General features: G+C 40.3%; 2 protein-coding genes across 2 annotated transcripts; one reads left to right on the plus strand and one right to left on the minus strand.

Annotated features, from left to right (window-relative positions):
- The first annotated feature begins 651 nt into the window (after positions 1–651).
- On the plus strand, positions 652–4,444 carry LOC122654373 (LRR receptor-like serine/threonine-protein kinase RGI3). Its single transcript, XM_043848438.1, has 2 exons — positions 652–3,815; positions 3,907–4,444. Exons 1-2 carry the CDS (start codon positions 962–964, stop codon positions 4,398–4,400), a joined length of 3,348 nt encoding a protein of 1,115 aa, XP_043704373.1. The 5' UTR covers positions 652–961; the 3' UTR covers positions 4,401–4,444.
- Positions 4,445–10,270: 5,826 nt separating this feature from the next.
- Positions 10,271–16,948, minus strand: LOC122654160 (cell division cycle protein 48 homolog). The gene is made up of 9 exons (XM_043848142.1): positions 16,841–16,948; positions 14,118–14,283; positions 13,810–14,038; positions 12,931–13,697; positions 12,618–12,839; positions 12,431–12,502; positions 11,875–12,156; positions 11,374–11,733; positions 10,271–10,787 (listed from the first exon to the last, which is right to left on the minus strand). The coding sequence occupies exons 1-9, from the start codon at positions 16,897–16,899 to the stop codon at positions 10,488–10,490; spliced, it is 2,457 nt and encodes an 818-aa protein (XP_043704077.1). The 5' UTR covers positions 16,900–16,948; the 3' UTR covers positions 10,271–10,487.
- Positions 16,949–26,997: the final 10,049 nt, after the last annotated feature.

The raw sequence follows: 26,997 nt of genomic DNA on the forward strand, positions 1-26,997 counted from the left end.
AATTGATACCCTTTACCATAGATTAAGAAATTTACCAAAGAAAAAAAAAAGAAAGTAGAGACCAAGAAAACCAATGTTCATTGTGCACCTGGTTATTGTGCTACTCTATGCTTCTTGCCATAGAGTAGCATAATAACGAGGTGGACAAGCAGCTTTATCCTGCTTTCGCAAGAAAGACGATTTCAGACTCGAAGTAATCACAATAGAGTAACCTTACCATTGGCACCAAGGCGTGCCCTCAATATTCAACCAAAGAATGAGACAAAATATTCCAATCCAACATTTTTCATTCTAGGGACTACATATCCTGCCGTAGGACCCATATCTGAACCTTCATGGCCCTTCCCAAAATCCAAACGTTGCCGATATATTGTTCTAAAGTCTAAAGCCTCCTGAGTCCTAAGGAGAGAAATTGAATTTCACCCAAAAAGAAAAAAAAATGAGGTCATGAATTGTTGAGGCTTTGGTAGAAAGCCCACAAATATTTTTGCCCTTTTTCTATTCTTTCTATTTTGTTTATTTTTTTAAGGCTCCATAAAGAGATAAAGTGATAAATGATAAAAAATCCAAGTAATATAGACCCCATAGGCAAGTCACTTACTTCTGTCTATTCTTTCTTTCTGTGTGTGTCTCTTTCTCTCTGTGGTCTCTCTCTCTCACTCGTTCCCCCACAAGGCCTCCTCCCCCCACCTCGTCTTCCCCTATAAACAAATGGAAAAACAACATCTAAATTCCATGTCGCTCTGCACAAACAACATGGCCTAGCTGTTCTTGGATCCGGAGATTCTGGGTCTTTGGATTCCATATTTAAAAATAAAACCCAAGACATGATTTGGTTTCTCCCCTCTTTCTCTCTTTATCCTTGTGGTGGCCGTCATTCATTATTTCCAATCCTTCTCTTCCTCCCCCTTCTTTCTTCCTCACACTCAGTCGGGGTCGGGGGTTGAAGAGTGTAGCAGTAATGCCTGTAAACAAATGGAGATGGAACCTCTTCTCCTTCCTTTTCTTCTTCACCTCCCTCCCCTTCCTTGTCTTCGCAGTCAACGAACAAGGCCAAACACTTCTGTGGTGGAAGAGGAGCTTGAACGGGTCTCTGGAGATCTTTAATGACTGGGACCCAAACGATGTTAGTCCCTGTAATTGGTTTGGGATCTCCTGCAACTACGCACAGGAAGTAGTGGAGCTGAATTTGAAGTTCGTGGATCTATTGGGTCATGTTCCTTCCAATCTAACTTCGTTGAAATCGTTGAACAAGCTGGTTCTGTCAGGAACGAACCTCAGTGGTTCCATACCTAAAGAACTAGGTAGTCTTACTGAATTGATTCACTTGGACTTGAGTGACAATGCGTTGACCGGTGTAATCCCCAGTGAGATTTGCAGATTGGCCAGGCTCGAGAGACTCTTCCTCAGTTCGAATCGCCTTGAGGGGTCCATTCCAGTCGAAATTGGAAACCTTTCAAGGTTGACATGGTTGATTCTCTACGACAATCAGCTCAGTGGTACAATTCCCAGTACCATAGGTAGCTTGAAGAAGCTCCAAGTACTAAGAGCTGGCGGAAACAAGGATCTTCAAGGTGCTCTGCCGCAGGAGATTGGGAATTGCAGTGATTTGGTAATGCTAGGCCTTGCAGAGACGAGCATATCTGGGTTCCTCCCTCCTACTCTGGGTCTCCTCAAGAAGCTTCAGACTCTGGCGATCTACACCGCTCTACTCTCGGGCCAAATCCCTCCGGAGCTTGGCGAATGTAACGAGTTGCAGAGCATTTACTTATATGAAAACGAACTCACCGGATCCATTCCTATTCGGTTGGGTAATCTGCCTAATCTGAGAAACCTACTGCTCTGGCAGAACAACCTCGTGGGAGTCATTCCTCCAGAGCTGGGGAACTGCAACCAGTTGTTGGTGATCGACTTGTCCATGAATTCCATCACGGGGAGCATTCCACAGACGTTTGGGGATCTGAGCTCACTGCAAGAGCTGCAATTGAGCGTAAATCAAATCTCTGGCAGGATCCCGACGGAGCTTGGTAATTGTCAAAATCTGACTCATATCGAGCTAGACAACAATCAAATAACAGGTACGATTCCTTCTGAATTTGGACGGCTTTCGAATCTGACCTTGTTGTTCTTGTGGGCAAATAAACTCGAAGGAAATATGCCGGCATCAATTGCTCTCTGCCGGAATCTCGAAGCCATTGATTTGTCTCAGAACGGTCTGACAGGGCCCATCCCTAAAGGAATCTTCGAGTTGCAGAATCTAAACAAGCTGCTGCTTCTATCGAACAATCTCTCCGGTGTGATCCCTCCGGAGATCGGAAGGTGCGCTTCTCTGATCCGATTCAGAGCCGGCAACAACAAGATCACCGGGCCAATCCCTCCGGAGATAGGGAATTTGGTGAATTTGAATTTCTTGGATCTCGGCTCGAACCGTTTGACCGGAATCCTACCGTCCAATATCTCCGGCTGCCGAAATCTGACGTTCCTCGACTTGCATTCCAACGCAATAACCGGTAACCTACCAGAAAGTTTCAATGAGCTGGTTTCCCTCCAATTCATTGACATATCCGATAACTTGATAGAAGGGTTTCTGAGTCCGAGCATGGGATCGCTGAGTTCACTCACCAAGCTCGTCCTAGCTAAGAACCGATTCACAGGTCCGATCCCTGCAGAGCTTGGATCCTACACCAAACTCCAGTTACTGGACATGAGCGGGAACGACTTCACCGGCGAAATACCGCCGAGCGTGGGCAAGATTCCGTCACTCGAGATTGCCTTAAATCTGAGCTGTAACAGACTCACCGGTAAGATTCCGGCAGAGTTTTCAGGATTGAATAAACTCGGAATCCTCGATCTCTCCCACAACCAGCTCTCCGGCGAACTTCAAGTTTTCTCTCAACTTCAAAATCTCGTGGTCCTCAACATATCTTACAACAATTTCACTGGGAGAGTGCCGGACACACCTTTCTTCACTAAACTTCCATTGAGCGACCTATCAGGTAACCCAGCCCTGTGCTTCTCCGGCAACCACTGTGCCTCCGACGGACGAGGCGATGCTGCACGTCACGCGGCAGCCGCAGCTCGTGTGGCGATGATAGTGTTACTGTGCACCGCGTGTGCACTGCTGATTGCGGCGCTCTATATCATCCTAAGGGGGAGAAGACGAGCAAGTGGCTTCGGTGGGGCCCATGATTGCGATGTGGAAGGAGATGAGGACGTGGCGATGGCACCACCATGGGAGGTGACGCTTTACCAGAAACTCGACTTGTCCATTGCTGACGTGGCAAAGTGCCTCACCCCTAGCAATATCATTGGGAAAGGACGTTCTGGCGTGGTGTACAGAGCGAATCTAACTTCTTCGGGTTTAACGATTGCCGTGAAGAAATTCCGGTCGTCGGAGATGTTCTCCGCATCGGCATTCTCATCGGAGATTGCCACGTTAGCTAGGATACGCCACAGGAACATTGTACGGCTATTGGGTTGGGGAGCTAACCGGAAGACGAAGATGCTGTTTTACGATTACCTGCCGAACGGGACGTTGGGAGCGTTGCTGCACGAGGGATGCACTGGATCATCAGTGGAATGGGAGACCCGGTTCAAGATTGCGTTGGGGGTGGCGGAGGGTTTGGCCTACCTGCACCATGACTGTGTTCCCCCAATCCTTCATCGAGACGTGAAAGCCCATAACATTCTCTTGGGAGAGAGATACGAGGCTTGCTTAGCAGATTTTGGCTTTGCCAGACTTGTCGAAGAAGACGACAATGGTTCCTTCTCTGCTAGCCCTCAGTTTGCTGGTTCCTACGGCTACATTGCTCCAGGTTAGTTTCTCTCTCTCTCTCTCTCTCTCTCTCTTCTCCTCTGTTCTCTCTCTGTATTATCCATTAATGAGTACTGGGTTGTGTGGTCCAGAGTATGGTTGTTCGAGTAAGATTACAGAGAAGAGCGATGTATACAGCTACGGTGTGGTCCTGTTAGAAATCATAACGGGGAAGATGCCGGTGGACCCTACATTTCCAGATGGGCAACACGTGGTTCAATGGGTGCGTGACCACCTGAGGAGCAAGCGGGACCCAGTGGAGATCCTCGATCCCAAGCTTCAAGGTCGGCCAGACTCTCAGATACAAGAAATGCTGCAAGCGCTGGGAATCTCTCTGCTCTGCGCTAGCAACCGTGCAGAAGATAGGCCCACCATGAAAGACGTGGCGGCATTGTTGAAGGAGATCCGACAGGACCCACCACCTGGAAGTGAAGCACAGAAACCCAAGCCAGAGCTGATGCCTTCGTACTCTTCATCAGTATCGCCAGCGCAGCTGCTGCGGCTCCAGGGATCCTCGCATTGTTCCATTGCCTACTCCTCGTCCTCTGGAGGTCCTGTCTCTCATTCTCGGGGAAGGAACCAATGATAACGAGGGAAGAAGGTTACCCACACCGCCAGTGTGGGGGAAACTCTCACAATTCACCATTCACGATGTAAAAAATGGTTTTCATTGACGACTAGTATTATTTGATCAGATGATAATGTGAAAGGATGCGAGAAAGCGGCGTGGAGATCTTTTTCTAATAATAATATGTAGAAAGTAAACCCACACTGCCGGAGTGGGGATCTTATTAATTATTAATTTATCAATTAATTAAAATTAGGGTATGGTAAGGTAGGCCGGGTAAGGTATGTTTACTTCTTTCACTCCTACCATTCTTTCACTCCTACCATTGTAAAGGGTTAACAGTTTGTTTTGGTGATCTGTTAACATGATAATTGATGAACGAGTATATAGCAAAAGTTTCATGTCTTCATTCATTAAAATGGAAAGGCATTACTATGCATTTCAACTTTTGCGTGGATGGTTCATCAACATAATGGCCTAATGGCTGAGAGAGGCATTACTACTTAAGGGCCTAATGTGTGTGTGAGAGAGAGAGAGTCCACTGTTTCAGAAATCTGAATCTGATTGGTCGATTTGGATTGGAATCGATTATGATTGATCTGATCAATTATTGTCGATTTTGATCAAATTCCAACTAATTCGGATTAAAATTGGCACTCACCGATTTGATCACTGGTTTCAATACTGGAGTGGGGATCATTTCCCAAAATAAAAAAGAAAATTTAAAGTATTGATAAGTATGCTTAGCTATTCCAAAATTGGTGGAACCCTCTACAATTAGGTATGGCCTAGACTCTAGACGAGACTCTAGACCCAATCAATAATAGGGTTGATTATTAGATCCTATAATTGAGCATAGCAACCAATAAGTTGGATAGACATGGAAATTATAGAATTTAAACGATAGATTGGGTTCTTCTCCTTTTATTTTGCATTTAGATGAAATAAAATGTAAAAATAACGCATTAGGGTAGACAGTTTGCTAGCAATGTCATAGTGGGTAACTGATTTTAAGTTACATGGAGGGATGATATCCCTATAACTAATGTTACCTATTTTTTTACCTAAAAAAAAATGTTAACTATTGGATATATATATTACCCATTAGGGATCCTAATTGAGTGGAGGTAGATGGAGGACATAAAGTATAGGGAAGGGGAGGGGGTGGGGGTGGGGGGAGGTGTTGTCGTGCTTCAATGTGAAGTCACTTTCCATAGTTACAACATTATGTGGATTTCGAGAGCGAAAGAACGATGATGTGATGCAATGTGTGTGTTTCTGTTGGTGAAGCAGATATATGTATATATATTTTTTGATAGGTAGGGGGATGTAGGATGTGAACTAGGAGACTGTGAAGTAGATATTTAAAGTGATATAAGAGGGAGAGATTATATATAATATAGAAAGCTCGGTAGCATCTTCCTTTGCCTATCTCTCTCTTCTCTCCTCTTAGGTCCTTTTTCTCCCAATATAATTTGTACAAAAAATAAATCCTATAAAGCAACATCGTGTTTGCACCTAAACATAGAGAGGAAAAAATGACCACCTCACCCCCATAAAATGCCAAAATCTCATTTCTATTGATGCTCCTGCAAAGAAGGCTTCCAAATTACATGGCGCCTATATTTGAACTCAAGTCAAAAATTAAAATGGATAAAACGATCACTTCAACCACCATGAAATGAAAATTTTCACTCATATTGGTGTCTATGCGTTCTCATTGACCTCATACTCTTACAGAAGCCACACATCCGGACAATAAAATCTCCCTCCCTATTGCATATATTGCATATGGAAAATTGTAGATGTGAAAGGTGAGAGCGAGTTTATCCTAAACACAAAAAAAAACAAAAAAGGTGAGAGCGAGAATCCTGAGGCGGAGGATGTGCGGTTTGTGATTTTGGTGAACCGTGCCTAATGATTGCCTTGCCTTCCTCTCTCTCTCTCTCTCTCTCTCTCTCTCTCTCTCTGCCACTTATTTGTTTGGTTAAAATGAAGATGAGGTGAAGCTTCCATGCTGTCATGAAAAAATCCTTTAATGTTTCAGATCAGCCACGTGGCAGATAGGGAGATCTAACACTGTTACAATAGTTTTGAAGAAAATTAGTTTGGAAGAAAATTAATCACGAGTTAGAGTGAGAGATTTGAAAGGGATGGTTTACCAAACACTAAGGAAGGAAGGAAGGAAGGACGGAACGAAGAAGAAGTAAGAGAATCTTCCTTTTTCAGGTTTATATATATATATATATATATATATATATATATATATATATAGTCAGTTATAATTTGGGCGAAGTGGAAGCGGAGTGAGGATGGGAGAAGGAATGGATTCGTTTTGGGGGTTGAGGTGGACCCTTTGTTTGCCGTCACGTGACGCACATGCAGAGATAGGCTCACCTCCCTCCCACCCTCACATGACTATTCAGTTCATATACATATTTGTGGGCAGTATGGCCCCACGTCTGATCTGTAAAGTCCACTATTGTTTCTCTCTCTCTCTCTCTCTCTCTCGCTCTATATAAAAATAGGAGAATGTCACATGCAAGCAATTTAGACTTTAAGAAGAAAGAGAGAGAGAGAGTAGGCACGTGCGAAGGAGGACGTGTTTCTATACTATTGGATTGAAAGGGATGATCAAAGCGATGATAAACTGTCCTCAGATTCCATTCTCATAGTCCACGGCACACTTGAAAGTAGATGCGTTCCGATTTGCATCCCTTTTGGTCCGTTTGGTTGTCAGGGGAATTAAAAGAAAGGGAGGAAAAATTTTTAAATTTTAAAAAGAAATTTTTATAATCATTACTCCATATGATTGTATAAACTACTTAAATTTCTTATCATATCTAGTAAAGATATATTTTACATGTAATATTTATTTTACATTTTAATCCAAAAAGAAAATAGATGCAAAGTAAAGTAAAATTTAATAATCAAATATGGAATGATTTGGAGTTAGATATATTGTCACATGGTGTCACATGGGGTATTGATTAAAAAAATTCCCTTTTGAAGTATGAAAATTTTACTTCTTTTTCTTTTAATTCCCCTTGCAATCAAACAAAGTCTTTGGGAATAAGGTTTTTTTTTAGGATTGAGATCTTATTATACATATATTTATCTATAGGGGGGGGGAGGGAAGTGACCTGGGAAGGGGATAAGGTACCACCAGCCAGGAGACTGAACTCAAGACCTCCTGGTGAGCATGGGCATGAAGTGCACCAAGGCTCACCAATTGAGCTAGGCAATTGTTGGTTTAAGAATAAGTTATTATACTGACTTCGTGAAGAGCACCATTAATTTAACCAGACTTGGAATCTTTAGATGGCTTATCCATGAGAGAGAGGATCTCTTTCATGGATTGAAAAATCAGGATCACCGCTTCAGTAGGGTATCAAGAATCAGCGAATCAGATCAGAAATCACCCGATTCAGATCAAAATCTACAATCACTAATCCTGTTTTTTGACAATTCGATACAACAGATTTCTAGATATAAACAACAGGATCATTGAAATATTCCTCAAATATGTCGAATCTAGAGCTTTTTCAAACCAATTCAAACCAATTCTGATTCAAATTGAAGCAAAATCGGCACTGCACCTATTATTAAAACCTTGCACATCAACCAATCAATGTACAGATTATAAGGTTTAGGCAGAATACTTCTGATTCTAGCTGATTAATTAACAGATTCAGCACAATTCAAATCCAGATTGAAATCTTATCCATTTCCTTTTCAACCCCTGATCTCCATTGATGCTCGCTCCCGAGAGTACAGAAAAGATGTTCACCAATAAGCATTGTCCAGTGGTGAGATATGTTTTGAGAATCAGGGTCGGATTGAAGTCAGATCTATTTCTGATTTTCGACCACTGATCTCAACCCAGCTCCCCAGAGTACAGAAAAGACGTTTTAAGCATAATCCAGCGGTGAGAAGAGTGTTTTACGAATCAGGATCGAATCAGAATCTGTCGAGGACAATCCCTATTCCAGCAATACAGGATATCTTGGGTTGAAGGCATATTTTGGCTGAATGATTCCTAGTCGATCCAGATCTTAGGTCTGTTTTGGTATGATTTCTATTTCAATTTCATAGGGTAAATTCGGTTTCAAAAATTGTTTGGTTTGATTTTTGCAGCTTATTGCAGTGAAATAGAAATCACAAGAATGAAAAATTCTGAAATAGATGAGAAGTCTTTTCAATTTCGAAATTGAAATTATATTCACCTTATTTCGCGTGATGCGCTGATATTTAATGAGCACGTGGTACACAACTGTTCCTTTGATGGGCAAAACAGTAATATCCTATTCTTTTTTCTCCGTCTTTGTGGTTCAACATGTTTTGAACCTCTCAACACCCAAAAAACAAGAAGCTATGGCGCGATCTGGGCGAAGAACCAGGGGGCAAATGGCTGTTCGAAAGCTCTTGTGGCGTTAAGATCCAGTCTTCATAGAAGATATTGCCATCTAGGGCACAAAGCTCTTTATTCCAGATTTCAGCAACAAGCATTTCTACAGATTCCTGGTTTGGCCAATGAAAAAAGTCGAGATCGTTGAATTTCTGATTGGAGAAGAAGCTAAAACAATGGCTATTCGAGCTCCATCTTCTCCCGTGGCAAGGGCCACTGGCCCACTGTGCGCAGGCCAGAAGCTCTTGCTGCCACCGCAACTTGCAGATATGGGGCAAGGAAGAAACAAAATTAAAGAAAAAGACCCCAAAATCAAGGAATGGATTTGACAAGCAACAGAAATTTGGGTCTGGTCTTATTGATCTCTTGGTCTGGATTCTGGTGACCTGTATGTTTTGTACCCAAATCGTAGCCTGCTGAGATGACTAAGTTATTTGGTAAATTACTCTTCATTGGAGTGAGAAGGTGGGTTCATGGTGGTGAAATTTTGGAGTTTGCAGGTTAATCTTAACTTGCGGGGAACCGATGTTTTACCCAAATTGTTTTCCTTTTGAAAGGAGCAAGAGGGAGTTAGAAGAGAACTTACATAGGAGAAAGGATAAGCAGAACGTAGATGATGTTGCCTGCACAAGAAAATCAGAAGCCAAGAGAGAGAGATATGGAAGTAATCCAGTTGGGTCTATTAGATATGAAGTTAATTAGAAGGCAGAACCCACAAGGATTAAGGCATTTGCGATAGATTTTATGGTGGGTAATAAGTGAGTAAAATGTGAATGTAATCATACATAACAGAGGAAGTTTCAGAGAACAGTGAATAACAGATGGACGGAAGTGTTGGACAACCTTCCTTACATATGCACGAATCTCTGTATTTTGTAAAAGAGGAAGGGATAGGTGAGGGTATATCTCTTCACCCACCTCATTTAATTCTCAAAAATTAAACTACCAAATAGATTTCTTATTCTTGAAATATTTCAGATTGAAGCAACCAAAATTGTTTCAATTTTTTGACCAAAAATCTATTTGTTGACTATTTCATGAAATCAATTCAAAATTGAAATTGAAATCATACCAAATCAGCTCTTTATTCAGTTTTCCTAAGCAGTGTGTGTGAATGTATTATATACATGTAGAAGCACAAAGAAATTATGGCAGGAGGTAAGGACTACGCAGACTCTGATTCCCACCAAACACAATTTTACAGTCCAAAGCTCCTTTGAGCTCGACGAGTCAAGGATCAAACTCCTCTTCCCGGCAGAAATCATAGAAACAGCATTGATCATTTCAAGATTATTGGCTCTCAGCCAATTCCAGAACTTGCAAGAAGCCTGTTAAAACTGACAGGGAAATCATGAACTTATAAGAACCGTAGAATCCAGGCTCTGTAAAACTTAAAATCTTATTTCTCTTCTAACCACACAGGGCCTACTGCACAATCCTTAAAACCAGATAAAGAAAACATGCTTCCATACAAATCACCCACATCTAAACTTGAATAGTGCATTCATTTCGGAAATAGAGAGAGAATTTTAAGTTGGACTGTTATACAATTAAAGCTCAAGCATAAAAGAGTGCATCAAGAGTTGAGGGGGAAAAATAGATTCAAAGACGGCATAAGGGGATGGTTCTTGCTAATGAGAAGGAAATTTATATGTCAGTCTCAGATGATGATAGCAGTAAATGCAACTTAAATTGGTTTAACCATATAAGTCGTCATCTTCCCCACCAGCTGCAGCAGAAGAGAATGGATCTGAAGCCCCGGTTCCAGTGGCATTCTCAGGGCGATCCGGGAACCGAAACTCTGATCCAAAGCCTCTAGATTGCTGGAGAGTCTGAGCGAATAGCTGATACTTCCTGATATCAGCATCACTAACACTTCTGCGAGCAAATTTCATGGACTCTTCAAAATGTGCTGCCTTAATCTCAGGAACATCATCCACATCATCCTCTTCCATTGCTTCTGGGTTTTCATTCCTCTTCTTCTCCCTCTCAATATCCTGCAGCAGAAAAGGGATACAACAACAAAGACAAATATAAATATACGTATATTGAACCAAAATTTGGCACGGAAAAAAATGCAACCTTACACAAACATGCAAGGTTCCGTACAGCTGGGATCGGGATACACCCTGCATCACAAGCCCACTGTAAAGTTGGACCTGAACGGTGCATGATCTTATGCATGTGGAGCTATTAGTCCCCATATAGGACACAATCACATGTTGGTCAAGATAGAATTATATTCCACAAAGGAAAAGGAGTACATCGAAACTGTATTATGTCATATGGCGAACCCTAAGATTGTGTCATAAACCCGAGAACGTGTCATATGACATAAGGAGACAGAGTTGTATACTTCCATCTGTTAGCTTGTCTCACAGAGCAGAATCTTCAGTTCTTATTAACTGCCAGTGGAAGATGGTTACACTGAAAACCGCCCAATACTACAGGCAAAGTCTATCTGAAAAAATATATATAACTAGTGACAATACTCCAAGAATTCTTAAGAAATGAAATGGGAGGACTTAAGGTGTATGCAGGGACTCCATACAACAGAAATAAGGTCGAGGAAACTTTTCTTGCCTTCTCAATGTTCTCCCTGATAGCATATTTGCAAGCACGCTGACAGATCTCAGTGATATCTGCACCACTGAAACCATGAGTGTACCGTGCAAGAGCTGTAAGGTCAACATCCCGAGCGACAGGTGATTTGCGCAAGCATGATTTGAAGATTTGGAGACGAGAGGCTTCATCTGGTAGTGGAATATATATCAACTGGTCCAGACGGCCAGGCCTGAGCAACGCAGGATCAATAATATCTGGCCTGTTCGTCGCCCCAATTATGAAAACTGTCTTCTTCGCAGTCATTCCATCCATCTCTGTCAAGAGTTGGTTCAAAACCCTGTCTGCAGCACCCCCAGCATCTCCTACTGAACTCCCACGCTGAACAAATATGGAAACAAACTGATAATTAGAAAAACTTTTCTGTTTCATCTTTCCATTGAACCATTTGGTGCTCATGTGCATGCGTGTTATGGTGTACAGTTAGTGACTTGAAAACTAACTAGTATAACAGGATGGTACCTGAGTGGCAATAGAATCAAGTTCATCAAAGAATAGTACACATGGAGCTGACCCCCGTGCCTTGTCAAATATCTCTCGAACATTCGCCTCACTTTCCCCAAACCACATTGTCAGTAATTCAGGTCCTTTGACACTAATAAAATTTGCTTGACACTCATTTGCAATTGCTTTAGCGAGTAGGGTTTTACCACACCCAGGTGGACCATAGAAGAGGACACCTTTGGATGGAGACATGCCAAACTTTTCGAACTTCTCCGGATGCTCCACTGGGTATTGGACAGTCTGCAATGGTGACGAATTACCATGTGACGAGGTCGTCCACAGCATAACATAGTTCAGGAAAAATAATACACACAAAGAAATAAATAAACAAACACATAAAACTACGAGCATGGCAGAATATGCAATCCCATAGAATAACTTAAATAAATCTCAAGTAATTCTGTAAAAACTTACTCCATCACTGGATACCAAAAACTTGCAAGTTAAAAAAAACGTATTTATAGCTAAAAGAGTAAGAGGAAAGGGGGACGCTAAAGACAGATAAAAGCCACACCTCCTGAAGCTCTCTTTTCACATTGTCCAACCCACCAATATCTTCCCATGAGACATTGGGCACCTCAACAACCTGTCAACAAAATTTATTCTCACATGATCAGGTAACTATATACAACGATCAAAAAACTCAAATAGTGCAACAATATATCATTGAATTTACGAAACAATTTCAGTTAATAACTAACCGTTTCACGCAAGGCTGATGGATTGGAAGATCCCAGGGCAGTTTGGAAATGCTCGTTTGTTACAGACATTGAATTTAAAACTTCTGCATCAATTGTCTCATCTTCTAAGTCAATAACATCCATTTTCTCCCTAATGCACTGAAGAGCAGCCTCAGTGCAAAGAGCAGCAAGATCAGCACCAACATAACCGTGTGTATTTTTTGATACTTTTTCCAGATCAACCTGCAAAACAGATTCAAAGGAACATGTTTATTTTTTTCATATAGACAGTATTCCTTGAAATGAAGGAAATAGATCAGTGTCGAGGTCTCACATCTTCTGCAAGTTTCATATTCTTTGTATGTATACGAAGAACTTCCAGCCTCCCCACCTCATCAGGCACACCAATATCTATTTCTCGATCGAATCTACCAAATCTCCTAAGAGCAGGGTCAATGCTATTGGGCCTATTGGTGGCTCCCATCACAATCACATGTGCTCGGGACTTAAGACCATCCATTAAAGTAAGAAGTTGGGACACTATACGTCTTTCCACTTCACCATGTGTCTTTTCTCTCTTTGGGGCAATAGAATCTATCTCATCAATGAAAATGATGGAAGGAGCATTCTTCTCAGCTTCTTCAAAAGCCTTTCTTAAATTGCTTTCACTTTCACCAGCCAACTTCGACATTATCTCAGGTCCATTTATCAAGAAGAAGAATGCACCAGTCTCATTGGCAACAGCCCTTGCAATAAGGGTTTTCCCCGAACCTGGTGGCCCATAAAGCAAGATGCCTTTTGGAGGTTTTACACCAATGGACTTGAACAGTTGGGGGTGTCTCAAAGGAAGCTCTACCAGCTCACGTATCTGAGCCATTTGCTTCCTGACACCACCAACATCATCATAGCCAACCTCATTTAAGCGCTCCTCATCCTCGCGTTTGATAGGGTCTCCCTCACAGAAGATCTCTGTGTCTGGTGCAACGACACAATATTCACCAGGATCTGTCTCAATAACTTTGAATTCAACACTTCGCATGCCCCCCCTTACAAGAAAAAGATCACCTTTCCTCAAAGGTCGGTACGATTCCAAGAAATATGCTGTTGAAAAAAAAAAGTCAAGTACTCTGGCTCTTGTATAAATAAATAAATAAAAGCAAAACAAGGGGATAAAGGATATCAAAATAAAAGAAAGCATTGTAAAAGCACTCACGCTTCAAATACACATCAAACAGGTTCCCTGTCACACCCTCGATTGTATCATCAATAGGAAGGATGTGGACACGTTTCCCATACTTCACATCTGGACATTGATGGACAGAGACAACATCCCCGAGACGTACCCTAAGATTAGCACGTACAACTTTATTCATTCTGATTTTTGGTTCTTCGCATTGATCTTCACCAAGAACTATGCAGACTGTGTCCTTTCGCTTCTTCCCCTGCACAATTCATATGTCAAGGAATTTCATGGAAGCAACCCCAACATTGTATATCAAAACCAGGAAAAGGAGGAATCACCTTGATTAAAACTGTGTCTCCACGGAAAAACTGGAGCTTTTCCATTGTGGCAGGATTCATGGAAACAACAGAATTGTCATCATTTATAGCTTCATCAACAACAAGGCGGTTTGGAGACTTTTTGCGTTCCAATATTGCAGTAGAAAAGTCCCTTTTATTACCTTTCCTGTTTAAAGTAACCAAATCAAATTATTCTCACAGGAAAAATTTGTAAAACAACATAGAAGTAAACACAAAATCAGCCCTTGAGAAAAACAAGTGAATATAAACAACCCCAACCCCCTCCCCCCCAAAAAAAAAAAAAAGATACTTTCAACATGCATAAATCTATTAGTGCATCCAATTTCTAATAATAGAAAAGACAAGTTGATGGATCACATTCTGGCTCGGTTACAGCTTACAACTCATGTTAGTATGACTAACTATTCTAGCTTCACCTGTAAGATTCGTTTGAGATTTCAAGCTGAATATGCATGGAACGTGTTTTCCACCTACCCTTATTTGCAAAACCACTCCCAAAGGAGAAAGAACCTTCACATCAAACCTCATCATACCTAGGCTCTCTTTTATGCTTTTTATTTTTAATTTTTGCCTATTTAACAAATATCATTTGTGAAAACCATTTTTGGTCAAAACATAAAAATCGTTTGATAACCACTACACATAATAGATTGTAGACAAAGAAATATGTTTGGCATACCCATATGCATAATAGTTTTTTGAAGTGGGTGGGTGGAGAGATGCCAACTTTACCCATCTTCCTTCCCAAAGCATAAACTCAGAACTGAGTTGTTGGGTATCAATCTCATTGGATTTTCCTTATTTCATTTTGCGATTTTGGGTTTAGATCACCCATCCATATGCGATTTAATCCCCTAAGATCCAGATCCGAAAGGTTTCTGCCAATCAAAATTGATTTAGAACCGTTCATTTCCACCCAAGATCTCATTTTTATTGACAATCATTCATCCTCAGTAAAGGAAAACCACCTCCATGGCAAATCTAGTTGTCAAGTTTCACTCATATACCTTGTTCAGGGCTAAAGTAGATCCTTTCTTTACAACCCACGGTTGCAGCAAATAAGTGTATGTGTGTGCGACAACCTCAGACCAGAGACTTTTTTCTTTCCTAAACCAAGAAGAGAAACCGATCTTGCAAATTGGGACCTACGAGCACGTGCTCATTAAAGTCCCCGTATAAATGGTCAAAAGTGATTTTTGGCCAAAAACCTTAAATGGCTTTCGATCTATTTTTAGTTTTTGATTTTTTTCAATCTTTTTTAAATAGAAACAGGCTCCATAAACAGTACCAAACGTAACCAAAAGCGTTTTTTAAGGCAAAACTAAAAAATAAAAACTATACCAAAGACGCCCTTAATGACTTACATTCTTAACTAATGATTTCTAGGTTGAAGAATTACAGATATATGATTACAGTAAGATGCAGTGCAACAATGGTATAAGGGTAGATTATGTTTTCCCCTTTCACATTACAAGACAAAATATTTAGCTTGTTCTTTTGATTATTAATGGATAGAAACCTTAATTCCCCAAATAAAAATCTGTCAAAGAATGACTTTATGAGGGTTCAACACTTCCTTCCCATGCATAAACTCGAGCAATACATGTTAGGACACAGACCAAGCACTTGGCTTAGTGCTCTCTTCTATTCTGCAAACATACCATACCATCATCAAATGATCGTAATAGGTTTCCACAATTTTCAAGAAGCAGTTTCATCACTGAATTCTGGTATTGCCACTTAGGCAGTTGCAAATGCCAAATTTTGATTATGTCCATCTCAGTTTACTTATCACTTGAAACGCAAAAATACCATCAAAGCTATAACTGTTAGTTCTCTCTTTCCTCCTTAAGCTGTATTTCCAAGAAGATTACCAACAAAACAACACGGGTACGAGATAGGCGCCTAAGTTGTTCACAATCAGGAAAATATGATACGCAACATTCCTTGTAGGTTACAGGTTCATATGATGGTGCTCAAGTTCAACCACTGTACGCACATGCTTATGGTAAACTTTACCTCTTAAACTTTAAAACTACACCACTGCTATCGAAACATCCAAAGGCTGAAGAACTAATGGAGGAAATTAGGCGCCTAAGTTGTTCACAATCAGGAAAATATGATACGCAACATTCCTTGTAGGTTACAGGTTCGTATGGTGGTCCTCAAGTTCAACCACTGTACGCACATGCTTATGGTTAACTTTACCTCTTAAACTTTAAAACTACACCACTGCTATCGAAACATCCAAAGGCTGAAGAACTGATGCAGGAAATTACTAGTATACACATAATCAAAATCTGACCCTATCGACCATCACAAATACAAAATACCCTGTCATAATGAGATAAACGAGACATGATACCGCAAAAGCTAAATTAGGGTTTCAGTTTCCAATTTAGGAACATAATTTCGTTGGCCGAGAATGAATGGGATGAGGGGAGAGGATAACAAGCAATTTCGGGGCAGTCTAAATCAAAACCCTAACCCTATAACCGTTAATCAAAAAGAAGTCCTGACGATTGCAACGGATAAACATTAAAATCCTCAACATCTAGGTTAGATTCAAATCAAGCTAAAACTGAAACCAGTATCAAATTTCGCAACTGCAATAGATTATGAAACAAAAACAACAGGTCTGCTAATTTTTTTTCAAGGAAGATGTGAAAGATTGTGGTTAGAACAGAAGATTGTATACGTACGGGTCAGACGAAGAAGAAGGCTGGCCATGATCTGCAGCGGATGAACTCGAATCCGCCATTGTTTTATGAGCAACTGCGATAAACTTGAGCAACGAATTTCGATCTATCGACTGCTTTGTTCAGTAAAGACTGAGAAGAAATGCAATGCCTTCTTAAATACCCAAAAGAAAACTTGTTTTAAAAGTCACAAATCACAAAGCCCGTTTGGAGAAGGTTTCCTACACTCACGGTAAAAGTCTGAAACCTGAATGGTTAGTATCACCTAACGAAATATGGGCGAACACTACACGGGCAGGATCTTAACCCGACTCTGTTGATCCGCGATTCCGCGAACACGCATGACGGGCTTCTACTTGAAAAAACAACAAAAAAGTTCCGCGAAAAACTGTCACGCGACACGACAACCCAATTAATTTTAGTTGAATTTCATCTATTTTTTAAAGGGAAAAGTGTACCTCTTGTGAAAGTTTGGCCCTGTCGCCCGAGCCCACCTGGCCCACTCTGAGCCGGAATAGGGCCTGTGCTTGATTTTTCAATCCTGAGGCCAGAGGTCTTACGGATTATAGTTGAAATTTTCAGGCCCGGGGTCAGGGTTGAGGCCTCAGGCTAAGCCCAGCCCGGCTCGATCTGATGTTAAGTTATGTTTTACAATTTATTGATTACATTTTGCAATTTTTGTTTAGTATCTAATTATCTATTGGTTTACAAAAAAAAAAAATAAAAAAAAACTAATTATCTATTAAATAAAGATCTTTAAAATGTTTAGATTGGATTAAGTTTTTTTAACCTAAACAAAAGTCTAATAGTCAATTGAGTATGAAATAAACCAATACCCACTCACATGAGACTAGTCAATCAGGGCCAATCAAGGCCAATCAGGGCCAATCAGGCCATAGCAAAAATCAAGGTCAATTAGGGCCAACCCGGCCCGATTAGGGTCAATCAGGGTCGGACTAGGCTGGGTTGAGCTCAACAGGGTTGGGTTTGGGCTAAGATATTTTAGCCTAACCTAGGGCCAGGTTGGGCTTGGGTTGAGCTAAAAGGACTTATGGTTGGGCTAGGGTTTTAAAAATCCCAGCCCAACCCAGCTGTGTTTCACCCTTAGAACCTCTAGGGGTGTGAGTTTGGCTTGACAGACCCAGACCTGCCCTGAACCCAATATGGTCTAATTAGGCTAGGTTGAGCTAGGGTTGAGAGTTTTCAGCCCAATCAGGCCCAGTTCTTTTTTCTTTTTTTTGAGGGGGGGGGGGGGTGGGAGTGAATTAGCCTAGTTCTATTTCTATAAATGTATATGAAAAGATAGGATTATACCCATTGAAAGAGGTGTATAATCCCAATAAATAAATAAAAAAAAATGATTACAACTTCTTTTTCACCAACTTTAGCTACTATAAGATTTTCTTTTTTTGATAAGACTATAAGATTTTCTTTTATAATATGATACATGGGTAAAGGCTAGGCACAACGTTATTTGCCTCTCTCCTTGATCCATGGAAATGTCCCGTCCCTCCCATCCCAACCCCACATTGATTAAACCGCTAGCTTTAGGAAAGCTAGTGGTTTGCCCAACCTCCTCACATAATACATATATATTATATAATAATAAGGAAAAAAGATTCATGTTTGGTTGCACTCCCTATGCCCTCTCATAGACCACCATGAAATGATGCCCTTCCCCATGGGTGGATACTGAGGTGCATTTTTCTACTGGCCCAGAACCTGGTATAGAGACCATGTGACCAAGCAGAGATCTCTTACTTGAATAGTACTTATATATCATACACAGCACACAGGGGCTGCTAGGATCAATCAAGACCGGCCCAATTAGGGTCAATTAGGGCTGGGCTAGGTTGGGCTGAGCTCAATAGGATTAGGTCTGGGCCAAGATATCCCAGCCCGACGTAGGGATGGGCTGGGCTTGGGCTGAGTTAACCATAGGCTTTGTAAACCCTTGCCCATTTTTTAAATCCCCCCTAGTTTGTGAAGGCGCATGTGAAATCATTAATATGATTAGCAAAATTGTTTTTGGCACCAAAATGACATCCATTCCAATAAAATTGAGACAAAGGCATATTTAGCTAAATTTATCGAGCTTCTGCTTTGATTTTCCAAAAACTAGTTTATTGGAGGCAATGGAGCGGAACGAATGATAATTCTTGGATTGGAATCGTTTTGGCCTCTAGCCTATAAGCCAAAACGATTTCAAACTGATACATTTGATTGATCTGCCTCCTTGTGTCCTATAAGCTGGCTTTTAAAAGACCAGTGCATAGAGAATATAGGGTCCTTGGCCCCAGTCACTTCCATTCCCTTCTCTCTCTTCTCTCATATGCTTCTCCTGACATAGACCATCTTTCCACTTCAAGACCCATAAACAACAACCCTATTAGAGAAAACTAAAAGGTATCCATCATTCCATCTCAAGTCTCAACCATGGTTTAAGGTACCAGAAATTGGATTGGAATCGGTCTCGGCCGATACCAATTGGGATAATCCTGAATTGGTTCGGATAGGATGGAATTTCTCTGGGCTATCTTGGGCTGGTTTCAGGTCATTCAAGCCACATATCGGAGCGCAAACCACATGATGTTGGCTTTTCTTTTTTCAGCCCAAGTCCAAAAAGAGTTCTAACCCAAACTCAGGTTTTCCAGGCCCAATCTCAGCCCATGGTTGGCTTGTGAGAACACTCCCAAGAAAGGGCATGTGAATCTGACTCTCTAAGACTTGATCCCAGTTTACAATGCATTGGCTTGTGGAAATAGCTTCATGGCCCATGGTTTTCTACTACGTGGGCTCAAGTGTCTAAAGCCCAAGCCCAATATCGAGCCTGGTCTTATTCTGTCTTGCCTACAAGCCCAAGCTCGAGCCTGGTCTTCGGAAGTGATAAAGATCTTTGGCGCGAGAAGGGATTGATTCGTATCATCTTGACTTGGTTCTACTTCTCCTGCTATCAATATCGAATAGAACATGCTGAGAAAAAATCTTCTTCATATAAAACTTGCTCGATTTAAATCAGGAAAAGCGTTCTGATGAAGAGAAATTTGGTCCGTTGGTTTAATTTAATTCCTTATTTGTAAGTATTTAACGCTACAATTGGACTCCTGGAATAGTAAATGTCATCATTAACTCCCACTTCATACTATACGAGATCGAAAATACCCTTCCCCAATCCAATTAGAGGGTCAAATTGTAACGGTGAAGAGAAACTGGGTGAGTATATGTAAGACAAAATCTGGTTTGGATCAGCATGGAAATGGTCCAATCTTTGATGTCACCAATGTAACATACAGCATTAGCAACTCCACAGACCCTTATGACTGAAGCAAAGATTGCAAGCCAAAACATGTGGGTTTGGTGGACGAGTGGGTGGGTGGAGACACTTTCCACAGCTTGTGGCTATTCAATTCAAGCCCATCACTCCAGCCCCTTCCCTCGCATTAAATAAACAAGTTTGGGAGATCAAATTGCAATCGAAACCCAAGATTTTAACTTCTTTTCACATCTCTTGCCACTGTGTAAGGGTGTCAAAATTTAGCCCGAACCGTTAAGACTGATCGAAACCGATCCGAACCTGGACCGAACCGATTGATTGACACCCCTACCTCTGTGCGTCAGTGAGAGAGAGAGAGATGATCTACCATGATCATGTATCCTCCCCACAAGCAAGCAATGTGGGAGATCGAAATCACATTTGTCTGCTTACCATGAGCAATTTAAACATAATTATGATCCACATGACCATGATGTAATAAGTTATATTAGTGGGGTAGGGATGGGTCCATGCTGCCATGGACTCATGACGGCCTAAGGGAAGATGTTCTAAGCATGAACCCTCTTCTATAATCTTCTAGTTCTCACACCATTCCAAACCAGAGAAAGAGAGAGAGAGAGAGAGAATCTACTTGAAGGGGTTGGAAGTAAAGGGACTAGTTAGTCAGAGACATATCTCTTATGCTTATGTTTCTTTGCAAGCTCTTTTTTAGTATAGTCACTCAACTCTCTCATTTGGCTATGAAAGCTGGCCTTTGGTTCTTTAGACACAATGATTGCTTGTGTTTAACATCACCATTTCAAACATTCCTTGCTAGCTTTAAACCTTTTAGAGATCCTCTCTTATTCTTCTTCTTTATATTTCTACTATGAATTAACCTTAAGTAGTTGTTGATACAAATGTGAGAGAGAGAGAGAGAGAGAGAGAGATTATTCATTAATTCAAGAGTCCGGATCCGCTACTTCCGTGTGCACTCTATACATAACGGGGTGTGCAAAGACCGTCTTATCCCTGCCCAAGCACCTTGCCCGAGCGGAGGTAAAGCGATCTTTACACGCCTCGTTATGTGTAAGACGCACACAGAAATAAGGGCAGACGAAAGTAGAAGATGTCGATTCTTAATTCAAGGGAACCGTGATGAGCTTGTGGAGCATTTCTTTGTGGTGCTCCTTCAGTTTGGTTGGTATAACTCATTCATCAACCAAAATTCTAGCTACTACAGTATTATTAATTCTCATGATTCTATTCTCTTCTTTTGATGATAGATAAATATCTATAATCTTTGTGGGTCTAAAGTGGCTTGGGAATTCTCTTTCTTATTATTCCACTGGCACATCCCCACATGGGAACTCCATCATCGTCCAAACGTCCTCTCTCATGTGTGCTTTCTTAATTTTGGACTATATTCTTACCAGACATGTAATCTCTCTTATTCTCTAGGCATGCAGGTGGTTCCACTCTTTTTGTATCTTTCTTTGTACTCGAAAGAGTACACAGTGTAATCAAAATGGTGAAATAAGAAGTAATTTTACCTTTTTAGCCCTTTAACATAGTATATTTTTTTCGCCAATGAGTATAAATCATATCATTTCACATAAATATTATATTAAATAATTTTTAAAATTTTGAAAATCATTTTTTTACTCTTGTGTTAAATAACTTTTGGAAATAAGACAAGGGGCAATTAAAAAAACTGATTACAAAAACTAGTTGGAGATGAAGTGTGACAACTCTAGTGTGCCCTAAGAATGGAGAAAACCCCTTGGGGATGATCTCAGTTCTCACCTGTGTTTTTAGGTAGAGGAGATGATTGTTGGGGTTTAACAAGAAAACAATGATTCCTCATCAAATGTGAATAGATCGATGTGAATGCTTATTAGAACTTGGACACCCCTCTAGCTTTTAAAGATGAATTATACTAGAAGCCCCACATTCGAAACTTCTAATTAATTTATACTTTGATATTACAAAAAAGAATAGAAATTAAGAAAGCAATAGTAAGAAAGCAATCAAATCAAATTTAGTAGGACCTCGATGTATTGTCAAATATGAACATTCTCTCTTTCTCTTTGTGATACTTATCCTTTTAAGGGGACCTAGGACCTACCTGTGAAATGATCATTTCACCCCTGTTTTTACTGTCGTTTAGTAGGATTGGACCATCCAGCTTCCGCCACCTTTTAAGTGCTTTAGGGAGAAAAAAGAGTGAAAAAAAAAATTTTATTCTGGTGCTGGGAATCACAGTAGAAATGGCTCTTGGTCAAATTTTATCTCTCTCTCTCTCTAAACAAAAACTTAGCTTTTTGTGGTGTAAGGCACTTATTTGGCCTCAGAGTTAAGGGTGTCAATCCCTTCCCCGACCTGGCTGGCCTGGCTAGAACTGTCCCACATATAAAAAAAGGGTTAGTGTGATCAACAATGCCTTAAGGTGTGGTCAAATGCCTACCGCACTTGGTAGCTAGTGGTGCGTAAAGGCCCATTGCTACCAGGAGGTCTTGAGTTCAAGCCTCCTAGTTCACATCCTATATCTCTCCTTTCTTATCAAAAATAAAAAAATAAAAAATAAAAAAAAAACAATGCCCTAAGGTTAAAGAGAATATTAAGACCTGGTCTTGGGTTATGTAGCATACATGCATCAGTTAAACTTACCAATGCTGATTCTCAGTAGGAGATACATTTGATCAGAGATTCAGATCTCCAAGGTCAAACATCACCATGAACAGAAATTCACAAGATCGGACGCGACGAAAATGCCGCACACTGCGGTTGTGTGTAGTTATGTTACATTGAATCAGATCCCCTCCATTTTGACCATCACATGGGATCATATAATGAATGGACCAAACAAGTTAGGTCTTGAATGATGTTCTTTAATTTCATTCATATATATATATATATATCCACTTTAGCCCTTCGAATATTGAATTGACACAACTTGTGTCAAGTCATTTGTATATATGGTTTGGAGTCAATGCAAACAAGGAATGGTCAGCTTTCTTTCTTTCTCTCTTTTTTTACCTTTCTCCCTTTTCAGTGCCCTTTCTTTGTTCATCTAACTACAACTTTAGGGTTCTCAGCTTTTCAATCTTCAAAGATATTTGAAAATAGTTCTGTAAAGAATTTATATAATACCATAGAAAGAAAGATATGGCATCACATGCTTCCACTCTTTGCCCATGCTGCATGACCATCTGAATCTTCACCCCTCAAAAGTAAGCACTAAGGTATAGTGATCATGCAGAATTTTAATTTATGGACCACTGAAAAGAAAGAAAAATAATGTTTTTGTGAGTGCAAGTGTGTCATTTGCACCTAAAAACGGGTGCTATGGTAGTTTCTAAAACTGAACCGGCCGGGTATGAAACCACAAACTGAACCGGGCTGGTCGGTTTTATCTTAGTCGACCTAGTTTGACATCTAACCAATCAAAAATGCAAACAAGGCATTTTGGGGTTTTCTTTCACCTATAGTGAAGGCTATGATTGATTCTGGGATCATCATTAACTCTCACCCCCTATTGTTTAAAGTCCCAAATATCATTTTCCAGTCCAATATGAGGATTAGAGGGGTGGATGAAGAGATTCTCGCTTCACCATGATGGAGAGAAACTAGGTCCCTTTGTTTGTTGAGCTTCTTTTGATCGAATCTAATTAGAAAATCAGGAACCAACTTGTTGTAGAAAATGAAACTTATAACGATGTAGAAACGAATGAAAACCGCAAACAACAAACACACAATCAAACACAAAGATTTATGTGGTTCAACAAGATTGTCTACGTCAATAGTGAAATGAGATCTGTTTCACTATAAACCAAGAATAGGGTTACAATCGCTCGTCCTCCCATCTCTCTCAGATTGTATTACAGAGAAAGAATCCTTGCTATAAATTTATAGCGAAATCTTATACAAGAATATTACCAAAATACCCATATAGCATCGAGACTTACGACTTCTTACAACAAAATCAACCCACAAGACATCGTACCCCCAACATTTGCCACTTCTAACTCAACCCAGTTTGGCTGGTCCGATCTAATGTTCAAACAATTAACAGTAACCCCATAACAAGAGCCCAAATTAAAGGAGAATTTTCCAAGTCAAATGGTATTTGAGAAAACCTTATTCTACTTCCCATTCCATGCACATCTGCTCATATAAATAAACCTACACACAAACCCACAAGCATATAACTGGGCTTAATTATTTTATTTTTCCAAATCAATCATTTGGTCTAGTAGATATCAGCCTTACACCCTTACCTTTATCGTTGCTTATTTAATCTTGTTCGTTGTTGTCTCCTACAAAAAGTGAGAATGGCAGCCTTTCTTCCTATAGCTAACCATTAGAGGAATTTTAATTAAGTTTAATTGATCCCATACTTTCTCCAAATCATACTATTAAACCATTCATTTATATATTAAACTTGTTTACTAAGTTCTAGGAAAGAACCTTAGATAGTGCTTTACTACTTACTAACCTGCATCTATTTTAACATTTATTTTAGCTTGATAGTGGGGTTAGAATCTATTCTCTCTAACCCCAACTTTGAAAAGGCATTGCTCCACTGAGAGATCTGGTCTTTGCTTCTTGTTTGGAATTGAGAGTGATTCCCTAGTGGGCCAATATTCCTAAATGCTTTAGTTCCTTTTTATTTGTAGCAGAATAAGTGAGTGGGTTTTGGGAGAGAGGATAAACAAATACAAAATGAATCACTGAAGAAGTGGCAAGCATCATTGGCAGGACCCTATATGGAAAGAGAAACAAGGGAAAAAGCCCTAACCTTACAACCCTAAAGATGATGGCTAGTTAGCTAATTGATTAAAGTTTAAAAATTTCATCTATATGGAAAGAGAAACAAAGAAAAAAGCCCTAACCTTACAAGCCTAAAAATGATGGCCATTTAGCTAATTGATTAAAGTTAAAAATTTCATCTCAAATGTTATTGATCATATAAGAATTGTTTTAATGGTGCTTTTGTAATTATTATTTTACTTTATTTTGTGTTGTTTTTTTTTTTTTGGGGGGGGAAGTTTATTTGAAAAATGATGGCAAGGGTAGGGAGCATAGAAGGTCTGTTATTGTCTTAATTTAAATTAAAAAAAAAAAAAAGAAATAATAGAAAACAAAATCTCATGGTAGAAAAAAGAAAAAATTCTAAGGAAGAATATTTTTAGGGGAGGGTTCTCTAGGATTTTATCCCCTCTAGTCCCTTTGCCAGCCCACCTAGTTCCCGAGTGTCCCTAACAAGTGGGGTGCAATGACCACCCCACCCTTGTCCGAATACTCTGTTTGGATGGGGCCCATCATTCCCTTATTAGAGGCATTTGGGAAATAGGCCGGGCAGGGAACTAGAGGAGATAATTTTCCAAGTTCTCTAAGCATAGGCATAGGGAGCGTACCAACAAGGAGTGAGAAAACAGTTTCGTACATAAAGGGGCAATATGTCATTTCAAGTGAGGATGAGGAGGAAGAGCAGGAAAGAGAGAGAGATAGGATGCACCAGTGTGCTAGGGGTGTCATTGGTCGGTTCGGTTAGGCTGAATTGGTTTTGGTCCGATATTAAGCCAAACTGAAGAAGAGCCAGATCCGATCCAAAATCCTGCCCCGAGTGTAGGAGCGTCTCGACTCTTGAGTGTCTTGATCCGAGCCAAGGGTTGGGCAGCCGAAGGAAGTAGTTGGCCATGTGTCAACTTCACTCGACTAAGATTTACAGCTGGACCGGACTTAGTTGGAACTGGAAACATTTGCATTTGCATTTCCTTCCATATGTCAACTTCACTTGATTTTGAGGGAAAAAGAAGAAAGGGAGGGAGAAGCAAAGCATCGATATGATGACATCATCATCATTCATCAGTTAACGGCTTGTCCCTTTTCCGGTTATTAAAATCTTAATTCTTAAGGAAGAAAAAAAAAGCAAAAAAAACGAAACGAGGAAAGAGCCAAGACCCAAGAGGTCTACAACTCGAAACACAAAATGGCACAGACCACATGATGGTCCGTTGATACACACGCGGCACAAAAGTTTCTCACATATGCAAGTGCGTGGGCCGCCACATGAGCAAGTGCGCAAGAATTAGCAAAGTACTACGTATTACCTGCTTTATAAAAAGAAAAAATAGGGAGAAGGTTAGCTGCCAGGCTGCGTGGCTTTTATCAGCATAGGGCCAATGAAAGTACATAGAGGCATCCAATAGAAATGAGAATTTTCATTTAATGCAGAGCATAGGATAGTTATTTCACTTTTACTATGTTTGGGTGCAAGCATCACGCAACTTGGCAACCTTTTTCCCCAAAAATGTCTAGGTGTAGAGGCCATATAACTAAACAACATTCTTTTTCCTAACATTTATATATAATTTAGGAGAAAATTTTCCTAACCTAACACTCACAAATTCACCATCATTATTTCTCCTTCCCTCCACCCCAAAATTTGTTGGAAGTTTGATATGCCCTTCACTTTTCCTTACACTCATCCTAGCACAACAATGGCCATTTGTGAAGGAATTCCTCCTTTACTGTGGTTTGAGGAAAATTCATTCCTATAATTTATATGGCCAAATGTTCTCTTTGGTGGGGGTGTAGACTGTGCCCAAATACATGGGAGTTGGCAAAATGACCATCCTACCCCCTGAATGGTAAACACATGTATCTGATTGCAGGCTGCGTTGCGACACAAAGAACATCAGCCCAATTTATATCTATTAAAAGGATTTAGGTATGAAAAGAGACCCAACTTTATCTACATTATACATCAATTTAACATGATTTATGAAGTAGAGATGAATAAAGGAAGAAAAATAAATGGACGACTACAATAATAAATTATTACTCAAACGTAATTATGGGGCCTAGCCTTATATATAGTTTGGGCTCGTGTTTGGCTGGG

This window comes from Telopea speciosissima, chromosome 3, assembly GCF_018873765.1.
Source record: "Telopea speciosissima isolate NSW1024214 ecotype Mountain lineage chromosome 3, Tspe_v1, whole genome shotgun sequence".
Lineage (NCBI taxonomy): Eukaryota > Viridiplantae > Streptophyta > Magnoliopsida > Proteales > Proteaceae > Telopea > Telopea speciosissima.